The following is a 22,019-nucleotide window of genomic DNA, read 5'->3' as shown; positions in this document are numbered from 1 at the left end:
GACCCCTCAGAGCCCACTATCTGAGTTTCACTGCTCAGATTGTCCAAAAGCACATTCCACTTGCTTGGAATGAAGTGGGCTGATACGAACACTTTGTATTCTTCTTCCCATCTTAGCATCTCCACTGCTAGATGGCATAGGGATTATGAAAAGGTACCGCATTACTTGTTACCATAGGCCACTATTGTAGTGTTGTCGCTCATCAACACCACAGAGAGATCCGACAGGAACTGCCGAAAACGGAGGGCTAGAAAGGCAGCCATCATCTCTATGAGATTTATGTGCTGGTGCCTTTTGGTCTCTTACCATAGCCCGGATGGTGCGGCATGTGGGGTTCCCCCTTTCCCCTTGACGCATCTGAAAACAGCATCAATTCCGGGGGAGGGACAAGATGGTCGACCCCTTGGCAGAGACTCTCGTCTTCCACCCAGGTTCGTCCGCTGCTCGGGTCCCATGAGGACTATCATATCCGAGGAGTCGTTTTGCTGAACCCACTTGGATTTTAGCCACCACTATATCAAATTCGGAGACGGCCGTTGAGCATTTGACGGAAAAGGGATGATGGGCGGCTTGGAATGAAGTGGGCTGATACGAACACTTTGTTATCTTCTTCCCATCTTAGCATCTCCACTGCTAGATGGCATAGGGATTATGAAAAGGTACCGCATTACTTGTTACCGTAAGCCACTATTGTAGTGTTGTCGCTCATCAACACCACAGAGATCAGCCAGGAACTGCCAAAAACGGAGGGCTAGAAAGGCAGCCATCATCTCTATGAGATTTATGTGCTGGTGCCTTTTGGTCTCTTACCATAGCCCGGATGGTGCGGCATGTGGGGTTCCCCCTTTCCCCTTGACGCATCTGAAAACAGCATCAATTCCGGGGGAGGGACAAGATGGTCGACCCCTTGGCAGAGACTCTTGTCTTCCACCCAGGTTCGTCCGCTGCTCGGGTCCCATGAGGACTATCATATCCGAGGAGTCGTTTTGCTGAACCCACTTGGATTTTAGCCACCACTATATCAAATTCGGAGACGGCCGTTGAGCATTTGACGGAAAAGGGATGATGGGCGGCCTAGGAGACGTAACCACGGCTGGGCTGGCAGAACATCTCGGAAGAAAGAGGTTGCCCCTTTCCTCAGCCTCTGGATTCTGTCATCTGATGAGTAGACTTTCTGCAGGTTGGCGTCGATGATCATTACCAGGTATATTACCAGTACAGTATATTGCAGTAATATACACTGCAGTCTCAGCGAGTGTTAAACAGCAATACTAGATAGGAACAACTATACTCTGATAGAAACCAAGTAAAAACAATGATCAGGCAGTAATTAGTGTGTTAATTATCCGAGCCTGGCAATGGCAGCGAGTTGTTAGGTTAAGTTAGGAGTTATCCCACCATAGAGCACCAAGTATTTACAAATTCAACCTTTTCCCGCCTGTCTCTGTTACCTAACCCTTACAAACTGTGGGGCATGACTGTAATGCCTTCTGCTGTAGGATGAAGGCGAGTATAGGGAAGCGCGGGGTGGACTGCGCTCCATTGATGAAGGTGCGTTAAGTTCCTTAGGGTGGGGACGATAACTTCTAGTGTTAGTGGCAGGAAGACGATGAGGCGATGAGATTAGGCACTGAATTCGCCATCAGTGTGTATCCTCAGCAGGGAGTCACACTCCAAGAACTGGAGAATGGCTGAGGAGAAGCAGGGTGATGCCTTGAAGATCACTGAAGAAGAGAAACCTCAGGGGAGGCTCCCACTCACGAACAAGAAAGATGGCCACCCAGAGGAGCAGTTACATGTCTCGTATCTTGATCATCCTCTACAAGCTGAGCGATCTTAAAAGGGGGAGAGGCGCAGTCTCTAGCAGCAGCAGCTCCAGAGGGCAATGATGGAGAACTTGGGACCAGCTGAACGTATGGCGTTCCTTCGAGGGGGGAACTAGCAAAACCCAGTGAAGGCCAAATCTGTAAGATATCATCAAAAGAAACGGTTTCCCCTCCCAATGGAAAGGGTGGCACTGCTTCACTGGGGGGAAAGACAGCATCCTTTGAACCACAGGGTTGACCTGGTGTTAATTGGTAAACACACTTGTTTGTGTCTCTCTTAGACTTCTTCTTATGCCACCGCCCATATCTCTCCCACTAAAAGAAGAACACTCCCGGCATTCCTCGCAAGTGTCATCCTGCGTACAAGGCCGTCTTCTGCAGTCCGGAAACAATGAGTGGGGGTAGGTTTTGACCGAAGACATGAAGGTGCTGCATGAGGGCCCCCTCACGTCCTGGATAGGTCACATGATGAACTACAAAAGAGGCAATCACACCTAAAATGAGAAAAAGCAAAAAAAGAATTAGTCAAATGGCAATCAACAAAGTTAGGAGGCGAAGAGAGACAATGTCCGCTCTCACCTGAGCCAAAAGAAAAAATGACGACACAACAATGGTGTGTGTGTGATTGAGTTAGCCGGCTAACACCACCTAGATCCGCTAATTAGCAGTGGGTTAGTTACACCTCGCTACAAGTCTTATGGCCAGTCTTCCAGCTTTGCCGAAAGTATATCCTTAACAAAGAGCGAAAGGATTTGTATTTAGCGTAGGAGCAATTCAAATTCATAAAAAGTTAATCCTATTCCTATACCTTACGGTAAACTAACAATATCTATCCAATTACCGTTACTTGACTTAATTGTAATTGTCAAATCCTTACTTGGTATCAATGTACACTAACGTTATTGTTCTGAGATAACTGAATATAAGATGGTGGTTAGGCTCAATCTGATGTGCAGGTAGCATTCTTTCTGGCTTGTCTATATGGCGATGAGATAGTAATGATGTCACCCATAGCAGATGATTTTCAGCACTGAATATGCTCTATTGAGTTCAATAATGCCTGAACTCAATAATTCTTTGGTAATTATGTCTCATTGGATTCCCTGTTCTAGCCTCTCACAGGAAAGTCCATGAACACCACACAACACACTAACCCCAAATATGAAGAATAATGACATGTTAACGTAACTCTTCTTACCATCTGAAAATGGAACTTTGCGTATCACCAGATGCTGTGCTGGAAGTGATGCCCATGCTCGAGTCTTCACTGGTTTATCACATATAGTCTGTATTCTGTAGTGCATACAGTCTTGGGTAGACTTTTGATCACAATTTATGCAATCTAGTAAGAAGAAAAAGAAATTCAAATATGAAATTATGCATTTTCCTAATCAGTAACAATACAGTACCTTAATTTCTAAACTCAAAACATGACTTTAATAATAAAATTCTTTATTTATATACCAGATGTTCATATTGCTTCTTCCTGAGAAGCTCTATTTAAATATTTCCTTATTCTTAACTTTCCTTAAATAAATGCCTTCAACAAAGGAATCAAAGCTTCTAGGGGTAAAAAAATAAAAAGCCCAGAGGGTGGGCATACCATATGTATGAAATCAGGAGAGTACAAAAATTTGAAATTTTATTATCGAAATTCTGTTTGCATCTATGAACCTCCCCTGATGTTCATATGGGTGACTCCTACAATCTGCTGGAAGTGGGATGCAATTGAAGGGAAGAGAGGAATGATTTCAAGTACAAGTAATGCACCAAGGTTACAAATTACTAAACTTGTGTAGATTGCTTACGACAACCCATCTGTAATACAGATTAAAATACGGGACTCCAGATTGTTTACTAAAGATATTTAAAATACCAGATAGTAGATTGCCCTTAAATATTAATTTTTTATCTAACATACTTCCAATTGATTCTAAATTGATTAAATACAACCCCATATATTCATGGATATGAAATTAATAAATTAACCGAACTCAAAATTACTTACACCACATCCCCTGCGGCTATTATGGGCCCCAGAGCCTAGCAGTCTTCATAAACAAACCATGATTCTTCAAGATAAATTTTGGTGAAAACCAACTTCCTACACCATTCAGTTGCTGCTTAAACTTTTTCCAAAGCAATATTTTTACAGTAATTGAGGGAAACTGCACTCCTAATTTCACGTACCTTCACTTTCAAGTACTTTTACCATGCTTGGATCTAATTTCTTCTGACCATTTTTGGTCAGCAGACAATTAGGGACCCTAATGCCACAAAACAATCTAGAGTCACTACCTCTAATACCTTTCGTTTTGTCCAAATAAAATGTACAGCTCTTATGGGACAAAAAAAAAAAAACTATTTTCTGCTGAAATGCTTTCCTCCAGTTGAGAGTGAGGGGTAGATGGAGATGGTTGGAACATGCTCTTCGCACTCCCCAGTAGAGATTAGTTCACCAAACTTTCAACAGGGCTCCACAAGGCACCAGAAGAGTTGGAAGACCTAGGCCTACATGGCTGAGGACTATGAAGTGTGAAGTAGGAGATGATGAATGGAGGAGTATTGATTTAAAATCTCAAGATAGAGACAACTAGTGAAATCTAACCGAGACCCTTTGATAATGATAGTAGCAAAACGATTGATTGTAGATGTAAGTATCAAGGGATTTAGTATTCAAATGTACTTTAACTCCTGATAATTGAAATTCAGACTTGTTAAATAGCTTAGCATCATAACTTACATTATTATGAAATTAGATAGTAATTCCTAAAGCATCAGCAGAAGGGACTGAGTAAGATGCTTGAGCACAATTTCCTATAGAAGGAACAGTATCTTCAGTATGCTGTCGGCATATTGGAATAGAGTTATAATTTTTAATAGTGTCTGAATTTCCCCTAGATGCAAACATATTTTAAGACCATTAATATTTCACTGAATTATGTATGGATTTAATATTAAGGCAATGGAGATGGATCTCCACTGGGTAGTGTATTATATCTGCTATTTTACTTCATCGACCCTTACAACCAGCAAGGTGGGTTTTTAATTTACCATACTGGTTTTCATTTTTATTCTTGATAAATTTATTGATCAGATTACCAATTTTATGTATATTTATGTTTTTAAGGTTATAAAATTCAGAAATGAAGCAATCATTGGAGCTGCAATGTATTTTGTAGGCTATTTTATTCTTATTCTTGTTTTGTGAGAAACCATCGCTTTACCAGTGACTCCTATAATTGGAGATGCATTTATTTCTTTGAATGGTACATCATAAATTATTTTTCTTTCAGCTGCTTGTTCATCATATGGGTTCTTATGAACATTGACCTTAACTAGATATTTGGCAGCTTGATTAATCTCTGTTTGGCTCAGATTTAGAAGCTGGGAGTCAAGGCATTGTTACTGTTTCTGTGACAGTTTGATTTGTTACATCAGCCACTGAATCTTCCTTTGAAATATATTTAGAAGATACCTCTTCAGGCTCATTCAGACAAACTTCATTATTTGTTCTTTTCTTTAGAGGGTTTCATTTTCAAGTAAAGTGCATTTTTTCTCTCAGGTCTAGATTCTAGGGGTACATGGATCTACCTTCTTTACTTCACAAGGACCTTTTATATCTGAAGAAGTATCAGATGTGGATAGTGTATCAAATCTGTTCTGTACAGGAATCAGAGCTCCTTGTATTTTTAAATGGAGGATTTTGACTTCCAATGCTTTCAGCACTCTTACTTACCCTATTGGTAAACAAATGTCTAGTTGAACATTTAGGAGCAATAACAAAAGTACTAGAATGCAATGATTTGGAGTGACTTGATTCACTGGACTTGGAACAGTCATCACTATAAATTAGGATTTGTAGAAATATGATATTTTAATTATAAAATAAATTTTTGAATATACTTACCCGGTGAATATATAATAGCTGCAACGCTGTTGCTCGACAGACAAAAAACAGTAAAAACTCGCCAGCGATCGCTATACAGGTTGCGGGTGTGCCCACCAGCGCCAACTGTCGGCCAGATACCACTCTCGATGTAAACAAAGACTCAATTTCTTCTCAACCCACTGCGTCTCTATTGGGGAGGAAGGGAGGGTCGTTTAATTTATATATTCACCGGGTAAGTTTATTCAAAAATTTATTTTATAATTAAAATATCATTTTTAAATATTCAACTTAGCCGGTGAATATATAATAGCTGATTCACACCCAAGGAGGTGGGTAGAGACCAGAGTTAAATATGTTTACATCGTATAAGCTAAGAGTTTTTTATTTCATTTTGGCAGTTATCAATATAACAAAACCAAAATAAATAGGTACCTGGTAAGGAAGTCGACTTAGACGATTACTCTGCCTTGTAAGTACGTCTTCCTTACGGAGCCCAGCGATCCTCTTAGGATGCTGACAGACCCCCAGGAGCTGAAGTATCAAGGGCTGCAACCCATACAACAGGACCTCATCAAACCCCTAATCTGGGCGCTCTCAAGAAATGACTTTGACCACCCGCCAAATCAAACAGGATGCGAAAGCTTAGCCTTCCGGACAACCCATAAAAACATTAAAACATTTCAAGAGACAGATTAAAAGGATATGGAATTAGGGAATTGTAGTGGTTGAGCTCTCACCCACTACTGCACTCGCTGCTACGAATGGTCCCAGTGTGTAGCAGTTCTCGTAAAGAGACTGGACATCTTTTAAGTAAAATGACGCGAACACTGACTTGCTTCTCCAATAGGTTGCGTTCATGATACTTTGCAGAGATCTATTTTGCTTAAAGGCCACGGAAGTTGCTACAGCTCTAACCTCGTGCGTCTTAACCTTAAGCAAAGATCGGTCTTCCTCACTCAAGTGTGAATGAGCTTCTCGTATTAACAATCTGATAAAACATGACAAAGCATTCTTTGACATAGGCAAGGATGGTTTCTTAACCGAACACCATAACGCTTCAGATTGGCCTCGTAAAGGTTTAGTACGAGCTAAGTAGAACTTAAGAGCTCTAACAGGGCATAAGACTCTTTCTAGTTCATTGCCTACGATCTCCGATAAGCTGGGAATATCGAAAGATTTAGGCCAAGGACGAGAAGGTAGCTCATTTTTGGCTAGAAAACCAAGTTGCAGAGAACAAGTAGCTTTTTCTGACGAAAATCCGATGTTCTTGCTGAAGGCATGAATCTCACTGACTCTTTTAGCCGAGGCTAAACATACCAGGAAAAGAGTCTTAAGAGTGAGATCTTTCAGGGAGGCTGACTGTAAAGGCTCAAACCTGTCTGACATGAGGAATCTTAGGACCACGTCTAAATTCCACCCAGGAGTAGCCAAACGACGCTCCTTAGTGGTCTCGAAAGACTTAAGGAGGTCTTGCAGATCTTTATTGTTGGAAAGATCTAAGCCTCTATGCCGGAAGACCGATGCCAACATGCTTCTATAGCCCTTGATAGTGGGAGCTGAAAGGGATCGTCCTTTTCTCAGGTATAAGAGAAAATCAGCTATTTGGGCTACAGAGGTACTGGTCGAGGATACAGAAACTGACTTGCACCAGTCTCGGAAGACTTCCCACTTCGATTGGTAGACTCTAATGGTAGACGCTCTCCTTGCTCTAGCAATCGCACTGGCTGCCTCCTTCGAAAAGCCTCTAGCTCTCGAGAGTCTTTCGATAGTCTGAAGGCAGTCAGACGAAGAGCGTGGAGGCTTTGGTGTACCTTCTTTACGTGTGGCTGACGTAGAAGGTCTACTCTTAGAGGAAGACTTCTGGGAATGTCTACTAACCATCGAAGTACCTCGGTGAACCATTCTCTCGCAGGCCAGAGGGGAGCAACTAACGTCAACCTTGTCCCTTCGTGAGAGGCGAACTTCTGCAGTACCTTGTTGACAATCTTGAATGGTGGGAATGCGTAAAGATCCAGATGTGACCAATCTAGGAGGAAGGCATCTATATGTATTGCTGCTGGGTCCGGGACTGGAGAGCAATAGATTGGAAGCCTCTTGGTCAGCGAGGTTGCAAAGAGATCTATGGTGGGTTGACCCCAAGTCGCCCAAAATCTCTTGCACACATCCTTGTGGAGGGTCCATTCGGTTGGAATTACTTGACCTTTTCCAACTGAGACAATCTGCTAGGACGTTCAAGTCGCCCTGGATGAACCTCGTTACTAGGGAGATGCCTCGATCTTTTGACCAGATGAGCAGGTCCCTTGCGATCTCGTACAACGTCAGTGAGTGGGTACCTCCCTGTTTGGAGATGTACGCCAAGGCCGTGGTGTTGTCCGAGTTTACTTCCACCACTTTGCCTCGAAGGAGATACTCGAAGCTTCTCAAGGCCAGATGAACCGCCAAAAGCGCCTTGCAGTTGATATGCATGCTCCTCTGACTCGAGTTCCACAGACCTGAGCATTCCCGACCGTCCAGCGTCGCGCCCCAGCCCAAGTCCGATGCTTCCGAGAAGAGAACGTGGTTGGGTATCTGAACTGCCAGGGGAAGACCCTCTCTTAGGCTGATATTGTCCTTCCACCAAGTCAGACAAGACTTTATCTTTTCGGAAATCGGGATCGAGACCGCCTCTAGCGACTTGTCCTTTTTCCAGTGAAAAGCCAGATGGAATTGAAGAGGACGGAGGTGTAGTCTTCCTAATGATACAAATTGCTCCAGGGATGACAGCGTCCCTACCAGACTCATCCACAGCCTGACTGAGCAGCGTTCTATCTTCAGCATCTGGATGGAGAGCAGGGCTTGATCTATTCTGGGGGCCGACGGAAAAGCCCGAAAAACTTGACTGTGAATCTCCATCCCTAAATACAGAATAGTTTGGGATGGGACCAGCTGTGACTTTTCCAAATTGACTAGGAGTCCCAATTCCTTGGCCAGATCTAGAGTCCAATTGAGATCCTTCAGACAGCGATGACTGGAAGAGGCTCTGAGAAGTCAGTCGTCCAAGTACAGGGAGGCTCTGATCTCCGATAGCTCGAAACTGGTACCCCACATTCCTGTAAACAAACCTCAGAAACGGTTGGGAATCCGGGTGTATAGGAATGTGGAAGTATGCCTCCTGAAGGTCGAGAGAGACCATCCAGTCGCCTTCCATAAATGCTGTCAAGACAGCCTGGTAGACTTCATCGCGAAGTTTGTCTTGACAATGAACACATTGAGCGCACTTGCCTCTTACGTACTCCTGCAGTGAACATGGCTGCCAAATCATGGAGCCATCCCTGAGGGACTTGTCTCTGCAGAGAACGTGGCTGTCAGATCATTGGAGCCATCCCTGAAAGCCTTGTTTATGCATGACATAATTGTACAGCAAAACTTCAAAGGCTAGAAAACAGCTGTGAAGTTGACCTGTAAAATCTTGGAGCATCTACTGGCCAGGCGCCAGGGAGAGTCTACGAGATTTTAGAAGTCTATCTGGGCAGAGGCAGGAACTCCCAAGCCGAGAACTTCTCTCGTGTCATATCAGACTCTCGCTCTATAAGCCAGTTTAAAAGAAGGGAAAGCAAAGGCTGTATCCCCCAAACTCCTCCTGGTGATAAACCAGTCGCCTAGCAAACGTAAAGCTCTCTAGGAGAGCGAGAGAGCACTAGCTTATAAAACAACGGCTTCGAAGTAGCTAGGCCTAGTGTAAGCTCTGACGTTTAGGCGAACGAGGAGCAGCAGTTACAAAAAGATCCGGACAAAGATCCTTAAAAATCAGCATGATTTAATTAAAGTCCATAGAGGGCTAAGCAGCTTTAGGCTCCTCTCCGTCTGACAGAGTCCTCAAGGGAATATCAGTAGGAGGGGGAACAGCAACTTCCTCATCTAAAGGAACCTTGTCCGATAATAGCTGAGTCTCAAGCAAGGGAGAGACCTACCGTGGTGGCAATGCTTTACAAGCAGAGTCCACACGCACTGGTGCATTAGTAGCGGACCAGGACGCAACGTCATGTAACTGCTTGACAGTCTGTGAACTGTCAACAACAACAGGTGAGAGAGACCAGGACACAACGTCATGTAACTGCTTGACAGTCTGTGAACTGTCAACAACAACAGGTGCGTGAGGACGCACAGCGTCCACTCGAGACTGCTTTGACCGCCTAGATTGAGCAGTCAAAACAACTCTAGAATGGGGAGGTTGACGCACAGCGTCAAAACAAGTCAACTCCGATTGTTAGCGAACGTCCTGAACGTCAACAGGAGCATCAGCAAGTGGCCTAACGTCCAAATGTGGCTGAAAATCCACACGAGACTGCATCGAGTGTGGTTCTAAACAACCTGACTGACGTGACTTAGCTACGCCAACGTCACCAGGACGCACAAAGGAACGTTAGGTTGGCTGAAAGCCAGGATCTCGATGAGAAAAACGGCTAGGCTCAACGTACTAATCGGCAGAATAGTCTTCCATAAGGGAGGCAAGCTTATTCTGCATGTCTTGCCGTACAACCCATTTAGGATCAACGGAAAAGGTTGCGGTAAGAGACGAGGGTAACGTCTGTGACCGCAAAACCTTGCCAACAAAAAGACTCTCGGAGTCTGTGTTACGCTTTTGTTAGGCGGCGAGCAGTTTTCCGATGACTGCATAGGGTCAGAGCTGTCCTAATGGCTACAACCAGGACGCTGGACCTGTCCTGAAAGGACTGACTTTCGCTTAAGGGCCTCGAAACCTTGTTTCAGGTTTCTTATGCGAAAAGCCTTCGGATGACGAGGAGAAAATTGTCTCTCTCGCCTTATGGTAGGGGAGATCTTGGTAAGATACACCCGATACCATAGAGGGAACGTCTGTTCGCTGATCAAGGCCTCTCGAACCCATAAGTCGTACGACATTACTTCTCCCCTGGCCTTGGGAGCTTGCAAGAGGTCCCGGACTAGGTGAACGACAGGCACGAACAGACGAACCCTCGGTTACGCAACACTGTAACACTTTGCGCAATATCACTTTATCACTACGATTTTCTGTTTGCACTTATTTCACTGAAATCGAAACTTTTACTGATTTCTACCTGAAGCACGCAATTCTACCCTCATCAAAAGGTAGTAAATGCGAAATCAGTCGTATAATGCAAGCACATTAATACCAGCAAAACACAGTAAACATCTTTTAAGATAAAAAATTCAGTGGCTGGGGAAGAGACTAAACACTAGTTCATTCAAAACTACGTTTTCAATCTCTCACCGTACATTGCCTGGGGACGAGAATAAAACTAAAAACGTTTTATCCTTTCTCCCCGTACAGAGACTAGGGACGAGAGTAACTCGAGAACAACGTTACCCACTTGAACGGAACGTTTTCTCTCCTCTCTCTCCCTCCGTCTCTATCTCTCTCTCTTGATTTCGCACCTAAGAGAAGAGCCCAATTACGTATCGTCAAAAAAACATGTTATTTGACCAAAGGAAAAAACTGAAAGGTTTTTCAATTAAAAAGTTCCTTCTCTCTCTCTCTATCGTAACGATAGAGCGCAAACTGCGTACCATAAATAAACTAAACGTTAGTTCATCTTTGAAAACAGTACGAAGACTATTCAAAGAAAATCTTTCATAAAATATTTATTAAAAATATTCATTTAAAAAGTTTTAAATCATTAGCTCTTTAAAAGCTATTACGATTGAAAAGGGCTCAACGTTGTTTAACTTCGGTTTCCAAGTTAGGACCGCCTACTCTCAAGAAAGGTCGCATATAAACAAATCATTAAAATTTATTTTTATGTTTATTATAAATGGAAAGTTAATCGAAGAGGCCTAATAAAGGCGGTGAGATATAAAATATATAGAGGAAAATCTATAATTAATTTATAACGTGATAAGATAATTGCTAAAAGCCTAAACACACTTCCGTCTAAGGGAAGGGTCGGCCATTTAAAAGTCAAAGAAAGTCCATACTCTCTTTGTCATCAAAAATTAAATCTATCCAAAAACGAGTTCAAGATTTAAGATGAAGATAAAACACCTGCACTGCGAAAGCTCAAACCAAAATGAAGTACTTCACCAAATATGTTGAGAAAACTCCATGTTCTACAGCGAGTAAAAGTACGTCTTGTCGACACGTCGACAGAGAAGAAATTGAGTCTTTGTTTACATCGAGAGTGGTATCTGGCCGACAGTTGGCGCTGGTGGGCACACCCGCAACCTGTATAGCGATCGCTGGCGAGTTTTTACTGTTTTTTGTCTGTCGAGCAACATAGTTGCAGCTATTATATATTCACCGGCTAAGTTAAATATTTAAAAATGAACAGTTTTGAAACCAAGTCAAATCACGTGGATTGGACAAATGGCTTGAATAAGTCTATATTGCCCAAAAGTTTTTTCCTGGTTGCACCAAAGGTTTTGTGTTTGTTGTTAACTGTTTTAATGATTGTTGGTTCCAGATTATAATTAGGACATTATCGTGAATTTGGAGAATGAGCTCCTTCACAATGAAAATTAAATTTATTCTAAACAATCTGCAGAGAATTCATGAAACTTGAGCAGCACTTGTAACATCTTTGGCCAATATAGTATTTGATATACAGTATGAGCAAAATCATAGAATTTATAACATTGGACAGGCTGAGGATGTAATTTTTTAACACCAATGTTCAAGTGGTGAATCTTTATATAGTATGGTAGATAAGGTGAGGTAATTGCTATCAGGACTTCTTTATCAGTTCCTTTCAGCTTTTTAACTTTAAATATAATGGAAGGATACTAATTAAATATGTTCTAATCTGAGAATTTATACAGATCTCTACAATAAATTCTTCTTTTAGCTTGATTAAAAATCAGGTGTAGAGATACCTTTTCAATGGCATTGGATGGGGAAGATGCAAAATTAGTAAGCAGCACTACTGCTTCACTGCCAGTTTTAACTAGCAAACCATGACCATATCTTTTCAAAATTTACCTAAGGAACAGTGACAACTTTTTTTTTCAAACATACATTTATGCCTTTCCTTGTAGGAAGTGACATGCCAGACTGGTTCAGCTATAATTCGTGAGTAATTTCATCCTCATCTTTGTGGAAATAAGTGTCATTGTGCACAAAGTAAAATTCAGAGCTTGTAATATTTTGGATATTGTGTTACCGTATATTATCGTGTAAAGGACAACCCCATGTAAAGGGCGAACCCCAAAATTTCCTTTTATAAAACCGTTTTTATCAAATACTCCATGTAATGGGTGAATGGAAAATATAAGGCCAGCCTAATGTTACTACACTTTTATTATAAATATCTTACCACAAATATCATACAGTAATCTTTATTTACAATAACATCTTTACTAAAATCTCTTAGTATCATTAGTTATCACTTGCATGTGTAAATGTGTTCATTTGTTCGTCATGATCAGCAATGAAACGTAAACAAAACTTTTTCTGTTTTATGCGGCGTTTTAGGAAGAACATGACATAAAAGTGCTCTTATTTCATTTATTTTGAATTCCTAAGGATAAAGTAAGCAAATCAACATTAATAATATTATTACTACATAACCAATATTTGGTAAGATAGCTGCTGTTGCAAAAGCTAACCTATTCACAGATGCGTAAATGCGTTCGTTTGTTCGTTATGATCAGCGATAGAACGTAAACAAAGCAATGGTTTTGGTTTTAGGTGGCGTGTTCAGCAAAAGCATGATATAAAATCGTCTATATTCAATTTATTTTGCATTTCTAAGTATACAGCAAACACATTTCAACCAATTTAGAAGGAACGAAGGATAATGACAGTGCTATTATTTGGTAAGATAGCAGTTGTTGCAAAAGCTATCCTATACACAGATGCGTTAATGCGTTTGTTTGTTCGTTATGATAGGCAATAGAACATAAACAAAGCAATGGTTTTGGTTTTAGGTGGCGTGTTTAGCAAAAGTACGATATAAAATAATCTATATTTATTTTGGATTTCTAAGTATACAGCAAACACATTTCAACTAATTTAGATGGAACGGAGGATAATGACAGTGCTATTAGTGCAAACGAAAGCAACGAAGAAGATCCCCATGACAATGCTGTCCTGATCAATTCTTTATAACACTTTTCAATACAGTAGTTCGAAGGGCAGTATTGATTTTGTTGTTTTTAATCTCAAGTTTATTAAATAAAGTTTTTTTGTTTTTTTTAAAAGTTGTTTGCATCATTGTTTTCCTGTATACCACAGTGTAGGTACCGATAACCTGCAAATTTTGAAGTTTCGGACAACCACCACTTCCGCCATCTCCTGACAAATAATGTAAACATTCCTAGTTGTCAGAAAAAAGTTTTTGGTGATGGAAATATTGTAATAAAGAAAAAAATAATTTTATTTTTATTTTACATAAACACACAACTACAGTGTATGATTATACTAAGCATATTGTATGCTTTAAGTCAATCCTTCCTAACTATCATGTAAGTAGAAAAATTAATAACTGGTACAAATATGGAAAATCTAGCTTTCGGACATCTAGGCGAGCCTACTAACAGGTTCACACAACATGGCCCGAGTACAGTACTATAAGTAAATAAAGATAAAGTTACCGGTAAATATTCCTATTTCACTTAAACAAAACTATATACCGTAATTAAAATGAGTATTATACGATTTTAAGTCATTCCTTCCAAATAACTAACCTATTAATGAACCATATGCAATTAGAATACCCTAACAACAACACAACAGAGGTCGAAAAAAATTATTTTCATAATTCCAAAATCATCTCTCGTGTAATGGACGAACCCTGACTTTATTCATCCAAAACTCGTCTTAAATTTTGCCCTTTACACGGTACTATACGGTACTTTACATGGTTACTCAGGCCACAGATTTCTTTATTCTGAATTTTAATGAAGGCAATTTTAGCCTTGAAAGGGACTACTGTACGGTATTTCAGGAATTCAATCATTCCACTTTAATCATAGTAGCAGCTAAGAATAGAATGCTGAGAATCCTATCTGAAAAAAAGTGTTATCATGGAATACAAGGGTAAAATTTCTGCCCTAGATCATTCCGCATGCTATGGGAATAGTGACACTTCTTTGGTTCAAACATTATTGAGTATTTGGCAAGACCACGACAGCTCCTATAATTAATTTGGAAAAAAATTATAAATTTAGAAATAATTTGTAATTTTCCTAACCAATACAAACCTGTAGGTATATACAGTATAGGGATTATCTTTCAGCGAAGCTGGAAGGTTAGCCATCAAGACTTTCAATGCGAGGTGGCAACCCTACCCGACCACTATAGCTGGAAGGATAAGGGGGTGGCGGGGGTACCCAGCCGCCTATATCTACTCGAACATCAGTGAACTACATCACTTTTCTTATTGCAGGCAGGACTTATTGGGAAACAGGTGTTGGCGGGAAAATTTGTAGAAATACCTTAGGCTTATATTAGTTAGGAAAAAATCCAAATTATTTCCAAATTTTTCATTAGTTCTTGCATAACAAACCTTACAGTATTTAATAAGGATGACTCGCCCTTAGAAGGGTGATAAGTCCAACCTCTGGCTTGGCCATTGACACGGATTTTCTCTGTACAGTATTAGACTGTAGCAAGAGGAAAACCTTGACACCTCACTAAATTGATACATAAATGGAGTATTGATAGCAGCTTGAGCAGCCTGAGCAACCTGTGTGGTTGTAAGAGATAGCATATGAACATCTGGATAAGGATATTGAGTTTTAACAAGGGGAATACATAATTTAACCATAGACGTTTCCAAGGCTTAACTCGCAGGAAGCATTGGGGACGTGTACAAGAATAAAATCTATACTAAATGGTTCTTACCTGCAGAGGATGAGGCGAGTGTGCAGAGGGACCCTTGGTGCTGTTCCAAAGAGAGGGGAAGATGAAGAAAAGAAAAAAGCCAGTCATTCTTATTCATTCATCCCAGACTTAAGCCAGGTAACCAATGCCCTCAATCATCTGCTACTTGTCCAACAAGGAGTACAAGGTATACTTAAACCACTTGTTGTGCAGCCACCACTGGACCAATAGAAAATGTATCAAGGCTCCTGTAGGTCATGTCTTGCAGGTACAGGGTGGCGAAGGTTGTCTGAATTCCATACACCTGCTTGTAATACTAGCAACACAGAAAAGTTGTGTTTGAAGGCCAGGGACGTACTGTGCATGATCTCTAAGTTGTTGAGCTGGAGGAGGCCAGGATTCAGTGCTGAGTCTATAACCATGAGATGGTATTCTAAGTGACCCTCCTCTTAATTCTACCCATGCTGACAAATAGGGCTGACAGCTAAGGACAAGTAGCTGCAGTGCGTTTAAGATAATATCTCAAACTCCTCACTGGGCATAGTAACACTTGGCTTCCTTTTGCCCGGAATGAAGAGAGCTGATAGGGACACCGAATGTTTTTCTGTCCATCTTAGTATCCTTACTGCTAGATGGCATAGGGGCTGCAAAAAGGTACCGCCTTGTTTGTTTACATAAGCCACTTCCGTAGTGTTGTCGCTCATCAGCACTACGGATTAACCTGCCAGCAACAGTTGGAACTGATGAGACAGAAAGGCTGCTCTCATCTTTAGATTTATGTGCGGGTACCTTTCAAACTTGGACCAGAGGCCCGAGACTCTGAGCTGCAGCACATGGGGCCCCCATCCTTCTTTTGATGCGTCTGTGTAGAACATCAAGTCCGGAGGAGGGATGAGAAGGTCTAGTCCTTAAGGAGGTTCTCCTCTGCCACCCACCACTGAAGATCCGTCACTTGATCCTGTCCCATGGGGATTAAAGTGTCTGGTTAGCTGGAATGCTTGTTCCATTTGTGCTTTAGCTGCCATTGGAGGGAGCCTATTCTGAGGGAGGCGGCGGGTTGCCGTTGGGAACAAGACGAATCAGGGATGGAAGATTTTCTCATCTGAGGAAGGGACTGGCCACTTCTCTCAGACTGTGTACTCTGTTGTTTGATGTTAACACATTTGGAGGTTGGTGTCTATAACCATACCTAGGTATACCAGTCTTTGAGAGGGAAGCATTGATGACTTCTTGAGATTTATCATGATCCCCTGACCCTGGAAAAACTTGAGAAGTTTGTCTCAGTGCTGAAGAAGGGTCACCGCCAAGTCTGCTAGAATTTGCCAATCGTCAAAGTATCTTTAGAGACGAATGCCGTTCTTGTGAGTCCAAGACGACACTAGGGCGAACAAGCTTGTGAAGACCTGAGAGGCCGAAGCCCAGGACCTTCAACTGGTAATGCCTGTTCTCGTGAATAAATCTTAAATACTTCCTTTAAGACAGATGGATTAGGATCTGGAAGTACTGTATGCATCTTGGAGATCCAGTGAACACACGAAGACCTTTGGTCTTACTGCCTCGATGACCGTGTTTGCCGTCTCCATCCTGATCGGAGTTCGTAGGACTAACTTGTTCAGGGACGAAAGATTGATGACTGGTCTCCAGCCCCCAGATGCCTTTTTCACAATAAAGAGTCAAGTGTAGAAGCATGGACACCAGTCAAGGGCCCCTTAGAGAAAGCCCATCTGCAATATGGTCTGGAATTCAGCCCGGAGGGCCAGCTCCTTTATGGATCCCTTCATATAGGAACTTGATGGAACTGGATCCCGAGTCAGTAGAGGGAGAGATTGTATGAACGGGATAAAATACCCTACACTAATCATTACAATCATCCAGGGATCTTCCCCGTGAAAATGCCACCTCTGCTAGCAGCGATGCAGGAATACCCTCACCGGCAGACAGGTGAGAGGATTGCCCTCCCTAGCAAGAGTGACCACCTAAGCTGCCCGCCCTTCCACTTTTCCTTCCTCTGAAGGACTTGGGACCCTCCTGGTCTTTAGCCAGAAAGGGTCACCCTGACACCTTATTCGAAAGTCCCGAAGACCGTGATGTTGAGGGATTCGATGGATGGGGCTGAACCCTGAGAGGTTGAGGAGCCCTCCCATATGCCCTAAAAGTCAAGGCCCTATGGAGGAGAGAATCCTTGGAGGATTTCCTTCACCTATCAGCTGACCTTTCTACTTCCTTTGGGTCAAAGAGAGAAGTACCCTCAAGAGTCAAGTTCCTCAGGCGTGTAACCTCAGCTTTTGGTACCTGCCTGTGGAATCTCCCAATAACGGTATCCTTCCTCTTAAGAATCACATTTGCCCACAAGTTGACTACCTGTTAGGAACGGAATTCAAGAGTTAGAGTACCCAACAAGAGAAAAAATTCCAAGGACTGTCTTGTAGATTCTTTGGATAAATCCTCAGATCTGAAAATGTGTCCCAACAATCCCATCCATAGATCAAGCCAGGAAGCAGCTTGCATAGCGTACTTTGCGCCTTTCTCGATGTTGAGGAGCTCAGTTACCGAAAGCGAAGCCCTTAAAGTAGAGTCACTGTACAGAAAAACCTCTAGTAAGAGATTCTACTGAGGTGTGTCATGGGTAGATGTAATACTTTTAAGGGGGCCGTCCGCCATGGGGTTTTGACATAACTTTCAGAAATCGAAAATCGTTTTATTGCTTCTATGTATGCACAAACATATCGTACATGCTCCCAAGAAGTTTCAGCCAATTATTTTAACAAATAACGAAGATATAGCGGTCTTTAAATGATGACGTCATCCTTACTGTATCGTCTGCATGACTGAGTTTGACAAAATCGTCTTTGTGTGTTATTTTTGCATATCTATAGCGATTTTTCTCTTATGTTTCGATCTATCGTACGTCTGGCAGAAATGGGAGGCATTGGTAGAGCGTAGTTGAACAAAATCTACTCCTAAGAGAACAGAAGCCAAAGTTTCCAAACACTTACAGAAGTTATAATGCATGCGTTTGTTTACTTGAAGTTCGTATGTAGATTGTTTTTACAACGTCCTCGGGAACTTTATAGCAAGGCCAATATTACCTAAGGTCATCAAAAGAACAAATAGTCAATAATTTTTCCAAACAATGAAGATATAGCGGTCTTTAAATGATGACGTCCTCCTTACTGCCTGCCCCCCCCCCCCCCCCTTAGATGAAGAACCCGCCCGTAGAGAGCTAGACGAGCCTGCTACCCGAGAAGTAGCCTTCTTTCTGGCTGCTATCAGTCCCTTCGACCAAAGCAAGACTGCGTTGGTCTTAGGGGGGGCCTCTGAGTACCAAACAAGAGCTCCAGGACCATGTCCTTGCCTTCTTGGGGAGTGGAGCCAGGATCTGACAGCTTGTTGATGGTACGCATACAAGCAAGGACTTTCCAGAAAGTGTGTTCCGACTTCTTACACTAGTCTTCGGAGTGGAATTTATGACTCACTGCTCTAGGGAGGTAGTCATCCTCAGAGTTCAGGAACTCATATTCCTCCAAGCTCTCACCCATAGGAGACTGGGGTAGGTCCAAGTCATCAACAGGGGTGGTTTTTTGGGAAGGTCATGCCTGGGGATCCCCGAACTATCTCGGACCTGATTGTCTCCCCCGGTTTTTATCTCTTGGGAACCGTTTTGGAATCCTTAGGCTCCTTACAAGGTGCGAGCCTTGGAGGTGGAAGATTGCTCACCTCTAGATGGTCTGGAGACGGGGTGGAGTTCCGGAGGAACTATTTCTAGGGGTTCTGGCCTGAAGGGTCGGAAGGAGATCTGGGGCAAGCCCATGTCTCTATTCATCTGAGGTTGAAGTCGGTCGGCGTGAGGTGAAGTACAACGCAGCATCCTTCTCTTTTGTCTGGTTGTCAACCTATCGCCGGAGTGAATAGAGTAACAGGAGGTTCACCGAAGTCTTGGACGAAACCGTGTTCAATCCTGTCTTCACCCCTGAGTCTAGTTGGAGGGGACAGGTGAACCGGATGGCTGTCAGGAAGATGAACCAGAGCAGGTTTCCTCCTGGGATCAAATGGGCCTGAAGAGGTGGACGAGAAAGACATCGACCTTTCTAGTGGGATCCTAGGGGTGGACGATCAGATCCGAAGCTGCTGAGGTTTAGGAGGGGCAGGAAGGCCTGAACCGGTAAAGACTTTGGCAGGTCAGACACCAAGGTGACATACCACGACGGAAGTTTACATACGGACGTCAGGTCTGGAGTCTCCTACGGGAGACCTGGAGGAGGGGAATACTTCTTACCAGGACAATGTTTTGGCACCTGATAAGACAGAGGAGATAATCGTTGAGGTATAAGAAGATCTTTCGTGGTCCTTAGAGGACAATCAGGGGAGATCAGAACAACCGCAAACTTAGTTGAGGGTTCTCTAAACATTTCTGGGAGGGGAATAAGTCTACTGCTGGAAGGAGCAGTTGTGGAGGCTCTTTGCAGAGACTTGGGGCTTGTGACAGCTTGTGAAAGTATGGCTGAAAATCATGAAACTTGCGTGAAATCAGCTGATCGCTTGCTAGAAGAGGCGAAGAAAGCATCTGAAGGGGTAAAACGCGATAGGAGCATGTCACGTAGGCAAACGCTTAGCAAGAAGACCCCATGCCGTAAAGGAAGCAGGGGGTAGACAATAAGGAGGATGTCTATTAGGAAATTGCCTGTCCGTAGGTCGGTGTTCAATCATAGGTCGTCTGGGAGAAGGAGCTGTGGAAGATCGCCGAGTCGAAGAGCGTCACATTGAAAATGAACGCGAGTGTCTGTGTCATCCTCATGAAGAGGATCGTCTTGTTCTTGAACATGAACATTGTCCTCGTGATGAAGATCGTCTTGTTCGTGAACGCAAATGTCGTCTTCGTGAAGAACGTCGTCCACGTGAAGAAGATCATCTTCTCGTGAACGTGAACGTTGTCCATGTGAAGAAGATCGTCTTGCTTGTGATCGTGAGCGTTCTTGCTCGTGAACATGAAAGTCGTCCACGTGAAGATCGTCTTGCTCGTGATCGTGAGCGTTTTGCTCGTGATTGCAAGAATCGTAATCATGAGTGTCCTGATCGTAATCGTTTAGCTTGTGAGCTTGAACGTCTTCTAGAAGAAGATCGTCGAAATTGTGATGACCTTTGATCTCTGAAAAGTGAGCGTTGATCTCTGAAAAGTGAGCGTTGAGCTCATGAATGTGAACGTTAAGCTCGGGAATGTGAGCGTTTAGCTTGTGATTGTAAGCGTCTTCTAGACGATAATCCTCGAGATCATGATGATCTTCGATCTTGTGAATTGCGATGATCAATGGAGAGTCGAAAACATCCTGAAGAGGATCGTTAGTAAGGATGAGAAGTTGATTGATCTTGTCTTGGCAATCGGCGAATAGATGGAGAGCTGGCCATGGGTTGACTATCAGGATCGTGATCCGCAGCAGATAAGTGTTGCACACAGGGGCTAGAATGTTGCCTATAAGGAGAAAAGAGAGACTGTGGGTTGTTAGGTGACGACGAGGTCTAAAGATGGCGAGAGGACTCGTCGACAGCAGGAGGCCGTCGGATGGGCGAATGAGAGCGCTGACCACGATACAATGTGGAGAGGCCAGAAGAGGCAAGAGGTGGACCTCAAAGACCGCTAAAGCATCAACTGCAGCAGCAACAACTGGAAAAGGATCTCTTCGTGCCCCACGCTTAAGAAGCTGAATCAACGCTTCCTTAGAAGGGGGTGCAGTCACTCCCAGGGACAGCCCCAGTTGCAGACCACTCCCTACACTCATCAAGGGGAGAATCTTGCTCACAGCGATACCCCATGCAGGTCGGGCACAGCGAATGGGGGTCAGTCTCCTCTGATGACATAAAGGTGCCGCATGAACATCTCTTCAGGACCTGGGCAGGTACACATGGGAGCGTCGAAGAGAATTGGTCAAACTTTAAAAAGAGAAAGATTTGTGCATAAAGCAATAGTCTATATGGCAAGCCAAAAGAAAAAAGTGACATAGTTCACCGAAGTGTGAGTAGATATGGGCGGCTGGGTACCCACCAGCCAACCCCCTACCCTTCCCGCTATAGCTGTCGGGTAGGGTTGCCACCTTGCAATAAAGTCTTAATGGCTAACCTTCAAACTTCACCGAAAGATGATCCCTATAATTACTGTAAGGTTTGTTAGTGCAGGAACTAACTCTAATCCTAGCAATGATATCCCTTCCAAAAAATCTAAGATAATGAAAAGGGGAAGAGAGGTTGGACAGCAAGGTGATAGACATTTGATAAAATATGAAGGAAGTTAAAGTGATAGGTGAAAAAAAGCATTAAAGAAATTTTGAGTCAAGCTGACAAAAAAAATTATTTCCCAGTTAAAGAACCCTTTTGCACATCACGAAGCTATAATATGGATAAGTTATTCCATGTGAAATAGAAATAACTTTGCCAAAGAAATTCTCTCATTAAGGGGAAATAAAATCTTGAATGTGTTCACTAAACATAATTGTTAACTAAAGTAAACCAACAG

The 22,019-nt window shown here is 42.7% G+C and overlaps 1 protein-coding gene across 1 annotated transcript in view; it reads right to left on the bottom strand.

Annotated features, from left to right (window-relative positions):
* LOC137616354 (uncharacterized) overlaps nucleotides 1-22,019 on the bottom strand; it is a 335,573-nt gene that overhangs the window by 194,523 nt on the left and 119,031 nt on the right. Inside the window, exon 8 of the mRNA XM_068346014.1 lies at nucleotides 3,025-3,168. Coding sequence (XP_068202115.1) covers nucleotides 3,025-3,168 — 144 coding nt within the window. The remainder of the gene's footprint in view (nucleotides 1-3,024; nucleotides 3,169-22,019) is intronic.

The sequence above is a fragment of the Palaemon carinicauda genome, chromosome 22 (assembly GCF_036898095.1).
Source record: "Palaemon carinicauda isolate YSFRI2023 chromosome 22, ASM3689809v2, whole genome shotgun sequence".
NCBI lineage: Eukaryota > Metazoa > Arthropoda > Malacostraca > Decapoda > Palaemonidae > Palaemon > Palaemon carinicauda.
This window is presented reverse-complemented; position numbering and strand designations above follow the sequence as displayed.